Here is an 11,299-nt window from a genome sequence, read left to right on the forward strand (position 1 = left end):
ATTGAGAATGTATACTTACCATCTAGATTGGAGTGCGATTTTGTTCACCCCTTTGACGGATAACTTTACCCCGTTAAATTGGGGGGTAAAAATGTCATTTTGGGGGGGGGTCTTCACCCACCCGTTCCCCCCTCTATCCTCTTTCTCCCTCTCTCCCCTTCCTTTGCTCTCGTTGTCGTCGACCCTCTCGTCGCCTTCCGCTGCACCGCTGCTGCATCGCCCCGCCTAGCTGCGCCTCTGCAACGCCTCGTCGCGCCATTGCGGAGAAGAAGAGGAAAGCAGAGGGAGAAGAAGACGAAAGGGGGGAGAGAGGATAGGAGATGGGGAGAAGCAGAAAGGAAAGAAAAGAAGAGGGAAGCTGAGATGAGAGGGGGAGAAGCAGAAAGGAGAGAGAAGCAGAGGGGAGAAAGGAAAGAGAAGAAGAGGAAAGCAAAGAGGAGAGGAAAAGGGCGTTAGGTTTTCACGGGGGTTATTTTAATCCCATTAAATGGGGGTGAACAAAATCGCACTCTCTAGATTGTATAATGATATTATTTTTTTTTATTTTCTTTGTGGAATATTTATTCCATGGGCTGAATTGGCGGTCTGATTAAGCAAAACACATTAATTTAAACCATTATCACATTATTAAAATTCACACCAAAATATATTAAATATTTTATTTAATTTAATTATTAATACACTTAAACTAAAATCTAAAATAAGCCGATCTGTTTTTATAAAAGTATACAAATCTTTTTAAAAATAAGACTAAACCCTAGTGGGATTAAGATATATTACAACAACAACAACATATCCAGGCTTTATCCCACTATGTGGGGTCGGCTACATGAATTTTAGACTTCCATGTATTTCTATCTTTTGTCATATCTTCATTGAGATTCATACACTTTATATCAAATTTTAATGTCTCACTCAAAATCTTTTTAGGTCTGTCTCTATCTCTTTTTTTGATTAATTGTTCCATTTCATCAACTCTTTTCATAGGAGGTCTCTTGGTCTCCTTCTCACATGACCAAACCATCTTAGTTTAGTTTCTCTCATCTTCTCCTCTATTGGTACTACTTCTATCTTATTACGAATAACTTCATATATTAAGATATATTATTATTGTAAAAAAATATATAATATATGGTGCACATATAAGATTTAGTATAAATATAAGAAATATTTATTATATTTTAAAATTTTCACTAACTGCATATTTATTATATATCTACATAGATTTTTTAACTAAGTATGCTATTAATTTAATTTCTAAAATATTATTGAAATTTACTCTGAAAACGGATGATGGGACAAGACCATGTAGAGGTAATTTCCAACGTCAACAAACTCAACCATTCTTCTTCCACGTATCTCATAGATAAAAACAAATGAAATTCCCATATCTCATATAGCTCACTGCTTGCTAATTAACTTCAAATATTGCTTCCTCAACAAAGATTAAACCAAACAATCCCAAGCTATTACAGGCTGCGGATGAGAATCCCTTCAAAAGTAATCCCAGGCCCAAATGCTAAAGCAAGCCCCCACTCTTCACCAGTTCTCTTTAGCTCCTCCCTCATATACTCCATCACATAGAAGATGGTGTTGCTGCTCACATTCCCAAAATCCATCAAGGCCCTTCTGCTGCATTCAAGCTTCTCGCTTCTCAGCTTCAGGGTGCTCTCTAGCCGGTTCAGTATCGCAGGGCCCCCGGGATGAACGGCCCAAAACAAGTCATTGAAGTCACTCAAACCAGCAGCCTTGGCCATCAGCCTCTTGCAGAATTTCTCAATGTTTTCCTCAATTTTTTGGGGGAGATCCCTGCCGAGTTTGAAGTTTATGCCTTCTTCTGAGAGCCGGCCATCGATGATATTGTGTGTCCCGGGTAAGAACTGCTGGACGGCATAGTTTAGCTCCATGAAAGGGGAGTTTTCGCCAGGTAGAGGATCGGTGCCAATGATGGCTGCAGCTGCTCCATCGCCGAAAAGTGCAGCCCCCACAAGGTCATAAGGTCGCGCCTTGTTGGGGGGCCGGAAGCCAAGTATGGTGGTTTCAGAGGTCGTGAGGAGAATCCGACTGCCAGGGTTGTTTTCGGCTATGTCCTTGGCGACTCTCAAGCCAGTGACACCGCCATAGCAGCCCAAGAAGTAGAGCATTACGCGACCAACATCATTCCTCAGCCCCAGTTGGCTGGCTAGGTAGAGATCACCTCCTGGCAGCCGGATTTCACTTGAAGAAACGTAGACTATGTGAGTTATATCGGCAGCTGGCCTTCCCCACTCTTTGATGCAAGTAAGGCTAGCTTCCATTGCCATCTCTAGAACAGCAGGGTTGGCTATTTCAAGCCGTTGGTTGATGGTTGGGGAGCCTTCTGTTGCTAGTTCTGGATACTTGGCTAATATCTCTTTGGACATGACTGTGTATCTTGTCTTCACAGTAGTTGTTTTACCTAACAAAAATGGAGAAATATACACATAGTCAACTAATCTAGCTGCAGCATTTGATCAAAGAACAAGTTGCCAAAATTTCGCTAAACCTAAAACAACCTATAAAATGCATAATTAAGACGAAGCAAATTGCAAGTTTGGTGTTGATGAAAGGAAAGCGAGAAATATTTTGCTATATACCCAAGTTTAGCACATTCATGGGTTCAAGGAATTATAAATACACTTACACAAACGTTCGAGTTTCTCCTTAATGGCCAAATCTTCACATTTTGTGTCTCGAATGAAACCTTCAACTAGGCAATCTTGAGGGACAAGTTGGCTGGGGAAGGCCTTCCCCATGGCAAGGATAGTCGCTTTGCCTGGCGTGGGGACCCGTTTCCATGAAGGATAATGTTGCTCTGGAGCGCCACTGGTGCTATTAGCATTCGACATGATTTGAGTAATAGAGAACGAAGTTTAGGAAATTGAGATCTCAATGAAAAGGTGAAAAGGTGTGATGAGATTGGCAAAGTATAAATGAGGGCAACACTTGTTCTTGGAGAAGGTTTGATTCAAGGCAGGTTGGCATGAGCTTGAGAGAAGGCATAGTTTAATAGTTCTAGTATGGTTATTGGTTCTTGTTGGTGGAAAGTGTGAATTTGAAGAGGTTAACACTCTTTTCCTTTCTTGAATTAAACTAGTTTGTTGGGTGTGAGTCTTGAGAAGTGAGAACTAATTCTTACTTACCATTCTTTGTTTCCAAAGTGTAATTCCTGCACTAATTTAGGAATTAATATGGCGAGATTAATATTTAAAATTTTAGTAAATCATTGTTCTCAATATCAATATTATTTTTTTGTAACACCTCTACTTCACTTTGTGAATTTATTTCTATACTGAAAATTTTTGTCAAAAAGAAAAAACAAAAATTTGTCATGACTAGCTTAAATATCTAAAGATAATAATTGACAACCTAAAATTTTAAATTATTAAAAATTGCATATATATCTTACTAACTTCAACTATAATATATAATTAAAATTTATTATTTAGAAAAAAAGGCCCTACTGATCTCACATAGATTTGTTGGTGTTACTTTAATATATTTAAATGAATATTTTTTATACTTGATACTTTCTCAAGATTTAAATTTAACAAATATCTTATATCACAACTCTCAGGACATAGATCAAGTGATTGGGTCATGATAAGATGAGATTCGTATCAATAGATCATGGATTCAGCTCCTTGTCATGCGCAATAAGACAAAGTAGACAAAGATTTCACTTGCGATTTACCTCATTTGTTGAAATCAAGAGTACGAGCGGCGGGTGACTGTGCAAGGGCGATAATCCCAAATATCTTATGTCATGATTCAAAAAATTTGAAGGAAAACTTATTAAACTTAGATGCATACAATTATATTTATATATATATATTATTGTTATTATTTGATTTAGGAAAGAAGGTAGAAACAGAATTTCCTGCTTACTGCTAGTATTATTTAATCAATGTAAAAAAAGGGTGGGGGAAGAGAAAGAAACTTACACGTAGTTTAAAACATGGTGCATATATATGTTACAAAATAAAAAGAAATAGAAAGGAGAGAAAACTATTTCAAGAGGTAGATTTTGTATTAACATTTTATTTTATTTTTATTTTAATATAGCCAAGTCATTTGAATTTATGTGTCTTTCATCTCAGATCCTTATAGGTGTGGTAAGTGGAGCATTATCTGAAACATTTAAACAAAATAAATGTGTAAATTTTGAACAACTCATTAAGTTATATAATATATATATATATATATTCATAAGTGTCATGATAAAGTTAAATAGTAAGATAATTTTATTTCAAAGTTATTGATCAATATAAAATATCTTTTATGCATGTGACATATTATATCTAGATAAAAAAGAATTTTACGAATTTACCTCAATACCAAAAACAAATTTGGTATTGTAATAACAAACTTTTAATAACCATCACAAATGATCAATAGTGAGGTTATTATGTTTTTCGAAGCTTGTTTTCACTTCTTTTTTTTTTTTATCTTTCATATATTTATCTTATTTTTAAATGAAACGAAAAAGTAAAATTCCACTTGCTTACTTCTTATAAGATCTCTTAAACTTTTCTTTTTCGATTTGTTACTAAATTGCTTAATTTATCTTCAATTCATATTATCTTTATTAACTTCTCTTAATTATACCTAATTTTTTTTATCTATATATGTTCACAGTTAAAATACAACTAATTTCAACCCCTCTTCACCTATTAGATGTCAAATCAAATAAATGTATATTTTTTTGCACACAATTAATTTTAACCCCTCTTGACGTTTTAGATGTCAAATCAAATGAACGTATATTTTTTTTGTCTTGTTTGCATGGGAGAACCAATAGCCACTAATCTTAGCTAAGCCTAGCCCTTTCTCTTTTTCTTTTAAACATTATGCCATTGCTTTCAAATATATGAGCTAGTATTTGTTATGAATGCATGTATCCTCAAATGTAACATATCTAATGGAATTTGACAAACTTTGTTGCATGGCTCTCTAAAGATGAAAATGGCTTTCAATTTGTGCACATTAGTAGATTTTACAAAACTGGCAATGAATAGGGATGTGGACTTTTTTGCTTGGATAGGTTAATTAGCCAGTTAAATGATTGGAGATTATATTGTTTTTTTATCATATTATCATATTGAACACGGATTTCTTATCAAATACAGTCACTACAACTATTTAATAGATGTAGTGCTTAAATTTGAAATAGAAAAAAGAAAACATTTGGAGAATGATAAAATTGAAATAAAGGCCATTAGATGTGTAAATTGAAATAAAGTTTGGAGAATAAAGTAGCTATTTATTATCTTCTAATTTCAAACTAAAACCTCAAACACCATTGCAGTGTTATGGAAAAAAAAATATCACTATTACTTCACTCCAAATAAGCCCCAACCCCAACCAAAAAAGATAAAATCAAAACAATCTTTTTTAAACTTTCAACTTTGATTTTACAACTTTATATATTCTGACATTTTATGTTTCAAAAAGCAATGGCATTCATTTTAAATAAATTAAAAATGTCTTTTTTTAAAATATTTTATTATTCATAATATAAAATTTAAAAAAAATTAAAGATTTGAGTTCTCCATTTCATGGAGATTCAACCATATTGAAAAATTAAAAAAGGTTTTCCATAATCTACCATGGCATCATTTATAAAAATGAATTTGAGCTGGTTGTGGTTGTGGTTGACGATGATTGATGAATGCTCCCGCCCTCCTTAGCAGTTATATTATAAGCGCGATTCGATGAACTTAGATTACTTTGATTTCTCGGAATTTTGCCAGTGTTGCACAATCAGGATCAAAAGCAAGTAACAAAGATTGGTGACACATTGACTATTATACGTTTCCATGAGGAAACCAACTCACCGTCCACGGAGGAAAGGCGGCACTACACCAGAAGCAGCAACCTGCTCGGTGGAAGTGATCAAAGGCAAAGCAAAGGCACATATATCCACAAGCATTGAAGGATGGGTGGAATACCATGATCAACTGTTGGCAATTGACATATACACCCTTCTGTCCTGCCACTGGCCTCAGGATGAACGCTGGTGATAATACCTATATAAATCACAAGTAACAGAACTCAGGTTACATTATACGTTAACAGTTTGATATATTTCAGAGGGAGAGACAGAGAAACGTACACAAAAATCTTTATGCCATATAATGCAGCATATTTCCGCAGAAGTCGCTCAACTGTGTACCATTCTGACCGATCTGATCCAACTTGATACCCAATTCTTGGCATGTGGATTGAAGCTTTTTAAGATTTAGATAAGGAGACAATATATTAGGCATGCACTAAAAGTCCTAAAGGAACAAGATAATGCGTAAGCAAAGCAATTAACTAAAGAGGTTTTCATCAGGGAAAAAAAAATAACAAACAAACAACCAAAAAGGTTCCGTGTTCATTTCCAACCAGCACTCGTCTGATACAAAACACTACAGACCCAATGACATTCGTGTTTAAATTTAGTACCAATTCAAAGCGAATGGACTCAAATCAAACATAATTGATGTCATCTTCATGGTACAACTGATACGGGCTATTTTATCCCACACGAATCCAAGCAAATAGTTGGATATGTAGATACTGATTATATACCCAAGTCATGTATTTAATATTAGTTGGTTCAGGTTCATGGTATAGTATGTCAAAAGAAGTGTGAGCTATATTTACTCAAGATTCAAGAATATGCAGACAGTGTTCTAAAAGGACAACGTGGCGTATAATACAAAAAAAAAAAAAATGCCACATGATAATGATAGAACCAAACATATTTCTCTGAATTTCTTTAATACATATGAACTTCAGTAGAATGATGATACTGAGGTTTGACAAATACAATTGTCAAGTAATAATTTAGAAAAATTTATTCACAAAATGTTTTATCAACTAAGATATTTAGGAAGTTGGTATCTAATATTATTATGCATCGACTTAAGGATTACTCATGCAAAACAATTGAAGATATTATGCATACAATATATATATTGAGAAAAGATTATTTAACCACGTGAGAATAGCCTACTCTTCTTCTTTTTATTTATTTTTCTCACAAGAGTTTTATTCAAAAAAATATTAACGAGGCCTACTCATTTTAAAGTAGTTATTTAAAGGGGAGAGTAGTGAATAATTATCATTAATGGATGACCATCATCATCTATTGCATCGTATCTTAACCAAGTTATGATTAGTGGCATAGTTATCCATAATACCAATTGACTTTTAAAAGTCACATTGACAATACAAATCCATACAAAAGAACACAACATGCCAATTAGCAAAATTTTACACTAGATGCCCTTTTGACACAACTCTTTAACGAGAGAATGATGAGATAAAGTCCCAACACTATCATTATTAATGGATGATCACTCAGAGTAACTTAATAATCTACAAAATGTATTGTAATGGTGGAATCAAAATCCAATAAAGAGGTGGACTATTATAATTAAAGATACCCATATACCTTCTTTTTCCATGAGTTTTTATTTGGTAAGATTTTGATTAGGCCTATTCATTGTGAAGTAGTTATCTAAGGAGTGGTGTTAGGAATAATTATAACTACTAAATGGGAGATCTAAGTAATCTAGGGAATGTATTGTAGTTGTTAAATAAGTGTACATTACACTCACACCCCCCTTAAGGTTAGGCAAAATTCAAGGGGCTTCCCTTCTATTTTCCGAAATTACACTGACTTCCAAATTTCTAACCTCGAGGGGAGGTTAGTGTAATTTCTCAAAGTAGAAGGTAAGTCCCTGAATTTTTCCTAACCTTAGTCGGTGTGAGTGTAATTTACCCTTAAATAAAAATCAATCCTAATTGTCCATTAAAGAGGTGGACTATTGTATATAGAGATACCCTTATACCTTGAATGAGGATTATTTTCCAAGTATTCTCAATGAGGATTGTTTTCCTTTTGCTTCCAATTTCTTTTGTTTTACTTCCTCATAGCAACTAGCAAGTGAATTGTAGATCAAAACAATGTGAATTTTGTATAGGATTTTTGTCCTTTTATCATGTTCATTACTATCATCAGAATCTTTAATCCCACTCTAGGAATGACTACAAGAATGCTAGCTCTTCCTTCATCTTTGCCTATAGCACTATCTTTTGCAAAGCCATCATATATTGTGTCCTGCCTAAATGTTCTCCACGAAGTGTTTTCTTGGTCTTCCCCTACTTCCTTTTACAAATATTTTTTATTCTGTCTACTCTTCTCACAGGTGCATCTATTGGTCTATTGCTCACAATTTAAACCCATCTTAATCATGTTTTATGCATCTTCAATAAACATACTCCTCTCTTTTCTTGCATGATCCCACATCCATTGTAACATTCTCATTAGTTATGTTCATATTTTGTGCACGTGGTTGCTACCCAAATTCTAAATCATACAACAAACCTAGTCTTATAGCCATTTGATAAAACTTCCTTTTTATATTTACAAATATTATAATCACATAAAATGTTGAATTACATCTCTAATTATGTTACCTTGGTTCTACACATGACATTCTCAATAATCTCCCTTTCTTTTTTGCACAATTGATTTGAGATATCTAAACTGATCTTCTTTACAATAATTTAAACTTCAAAGACAAGTCTCTCCACAATATCTCCCCCCTTCACTAGACTTATATTCCATATTTGATTTTTGATCTACTCAACTTTCGAACCTTTTTCAATTCTAAGATTTCATAATTCAAGCTTAGTATTCACCCTTCTTTTGTCTCATCCACCAAGATAATAAATATCAGATGCAATACATATTTCTAGGCACCCGTTCTTCAAATTGCTTAGCAAGTTCATCCATCACTAGAGCAGAAAAGGTAAGGACTATAGGGAGTCTTGGTTAATAAAAAGGCCTTGGTATCAACACCACAAGTTCTATCACATACAAGTAGGTAATAACCTATACTGTATATAAGCAACCTGAACTCCCTTCTTCTCAATAGCTCTCAACAAAACTCATCAAGTATATATGTTTCTCAAACAATCAGTTAGGAGTTCTCATAACCCTAGCATCAACTACCATGTTCTCCAATACAATAGGCAAGAAGAATCTCAAGTCTAGTGGTAATGAGATCAAATTTGACATGCACTATTACTGTCTAGGGCACAGTTCCAGTAACATCTAAGGAATCAACAGCTGGACCACACAAGAAACGACATAGAAAAAATGGAGAAGATATAAACATTAGATGCTTTAACAAGAAAGAATACACAACCTAGATTGCAAATTTTTTCAGAAGGATGAACTATGCTGAACCTACAGCAAACAGATAGATACTTAGTGTCTAGATCTAAATACCAGAATTTTGTGCGGCTGAGGATGATGCTTTTGATAAGCAAATCTCCAAATCAGGAATAGAGATATTGCTCCGACGGACTTTACGCTTGGGATTGTAAGATTGTACAACTGCCAATGCCACCCATAGAGGAGCCTTGCCAATGGTTCTCTCATCAGATCCCTCTGCGTGGAAACAGCTAATTTAAAAATAATACAAGGATAAATTTTTAAAAGGGAACACATTCAGTGCATAAACATCTCAAGTTCTGTAACCACCTATTTGATATCGCAAGAGGGAAATAGAATTCAAGTGTTGGATGGTCAAATATGTGGTTGAGGTTCCATCAAATGTCCATAACAAACACCCCCCAGTGGGGTGGGAGGGGGGGGGGGGGAATGAGAGAAATTTGGAATGCTATTTCCAATAATCAACAAAATACTTTAACTCTTTGTGGTATAAGAATTTATCAACATTACTGCCCTTCTGTTGGTGCCCAATTTGTGGGTCTTTTGATAAGGAGGGACAAATGTAAGGTAGTATTGCCACGACACATGACTGTGCCTGCAATGTGAACCCTCATTTCTTTTGTGACTGCACACTGCAACCAATTCAGGGGAAAGATGACGGATTATGAACAAAAGACAGTGAGAATCAAGAACAGACCTTTGATTTCTATAAGATGAAGGTCACCAAGGTCCAGGTCCTTAAATTCAGAAGCTTGATGATACACACCCGGGACACTGGTTGAAAGTTTTGCCAGGGCATCAAACATGCCTCCATGACCCCAGTTCCCAGAGTTATCAACACAGCTGCAAAATAAACAAGGTAAGAAGAGCACAAATTATTGAAAGAAGAAAAATAACTTGATAGGGGCTCAATGAATAATTACAAAATTTTATATTCTTAAGATATTAAGTACCAAATGAAATTCCTTTGTTAAGGGCATTCGTAGTAGCCAACCACTCAACAAAGGACCAGCCACAACATATGCGGGGGGAAAGGGGGTGACAGTTAGAAACTCTGGATATGGATTGAATATCCTCTCAGAACTTCCATTGTAGAAGGTATTATTCCTTATTACAGCCATTCCCAAGGTTTGATAAAGGAAGAATGTGTTAGGCAGTCAACAAGTAGTATGAAAATTGTTGAATCTTTTCAATATGAGTTTTAGGCAAAAAAACTATCTTGTAGAGGCTTAAACCTCCTAGCAACGTGCTGCATTTCCCAAAGTATGGTGAAAAGAAAGGCTAGGACCATTGTATTGATGCCAGGATGCTGTGTTAAACTCACAAGCATTCTAACACTTTCATGGATGAATGTGAGTAAAGAAATCAATCCAGGGCAAAGGCTGAGATTGGATCATAGAAGAACTCTGAAAGGAAAATCGATTAGAGATGGATGTGATTATTAAGAGAAGAATCATAATTTTTGCCTCCAAGAACGATATGGTGCTGTAAGAAACCTAAAATATTGGCTGACTTAGCATATAAACTTTGATAATTGATACTCAATAAAGAATTGTACGAGGAATAGAGTAGGGATTATTATGGATAAGACATTAAAAGATGAGGTAGTGGATGTCAAGAGGTTGAGAGGTAAGATTATCATGATTATAATAGTTACGCAAAAACTACTTTGAATATTGTCAATATAGCTGCAGAAGTTGAATTTAGAGAAGACATAAACATGAGAAACATTTAGAGTGGTTGTTCGAAGAAATACATAGAGGAGAAAATATTGCTATAGGAGGCAACTTTAGTAGCAATATGAGCAAAGAAGTGAATGAGCATAGAGATACATGCCTTGAGATTATGGCTTTGGAGAACAAAATAATAAGAGAAGCTATTTTATATTTTGCCACAGCATATGATCTCATCATAGCCAATAGCACATTCAAGTGGGATGACTATTTGGTCACATTTACAAATGGCTGAATTGACCACCCAAATAGAGTTCTTTATTATGACAAAAGGATTGATTATGCTGCAAAAAATTGCAAAGTCATACCAAAT

At 34.8% G+C, this 11,299-nt stretch overlaps 2 protein-coding genes across 8 annotated transcripts in view; both read right to left on the reverse strand.

Annotated features, from left to right (window-relative positions):
* Positions 1-1,390: 1,390 nt before the first annotated feature.
* LOC127802613 (type III polyketide synthase A) lies at positions 1,391-2,812 on the reverse strand. The gene is made up of 2 exons (XM_052338525.1): positions 2,663-2,812; positions 1,391-2,437 (listed from the first exon to the last, which is right to left on the reverse strand). The coding sequence occupies exons 1-2, from the start codon at positions 2,772-2,774 to the stop codon at positions 1,470-1,472; spliced, it is 1,080 nt and encodes a 359-aa protein (XP_052194485.1). The 5' UTR covers positions 2,775-2,812; the 3' UTR covers positions 1,391-1,469.
* Positions 2,813-5,706: 2,894 nt separating this feature from the next.
* LOC127801839 (probable helicase CHR10) overlaps positions 5,707-11,299 on the reverse strand; it is a 33,591-nt gene continuing 27,998 nt past the window's right edge. For all 7 annotated transcript variants that reach the window (XM_052337298.1, XM_052337293.1, XM_052337292.1 and 4 more), the window contains 4 exons: positions 9,951-10,096; positions 9,308-9,469; positions 6,134-6,248; positions 5,707-6,047 (listed from right to left, as the gene is read on the reverse strand). In XM_052337298.1, coding sequence (XP_052193258.1) covers positions 6,023-6,047; positions 6,134-6,248; positions 9,308-9,469; positions 9,951-10,096 — 448 coding nt within the window. In that variant the 3' untranslated portion in view covers positions 5,707-6,022. The remainder of the gene's footprint in view (positions 6,048-6,133; positions 6,249-9,307; positions 9,470-9,950; positions 10,097-11,299) is intronic.

This window comes from Diospyros lotus, chromosome 5 (assembly GCF_014633365.1).
Source record: "Diospyros lotus cultivar Yz01 chromosome 5, ASM1463336v1, whole genome shotgun sequence".
NCBI classification, from domain to species: Eukaryota; Viridiplantae; Streptophyta; class Magnoliopsida; order Ericales; family Ebenaceae; genus Diospyros; species Diospyros lotus.

Excerpts from the sequence above, each read along its gene's own strand:
- LOC127802613 (XM_052338525.1), bottom strand. The coding sequence starts at position 2,774 with ATGGGGAAGGCCTTCCCCAGCCAACTTGTCCCTCAAGATTGCCTAGTT. Across the intron at positions 2,438-2,662 it reads GGAGAAACTCGAACGTTTGT|GTAAAACAACTACTGTGAAG; the intron begins GTAAGTGTATTT and ends CATTTTTGTTAG.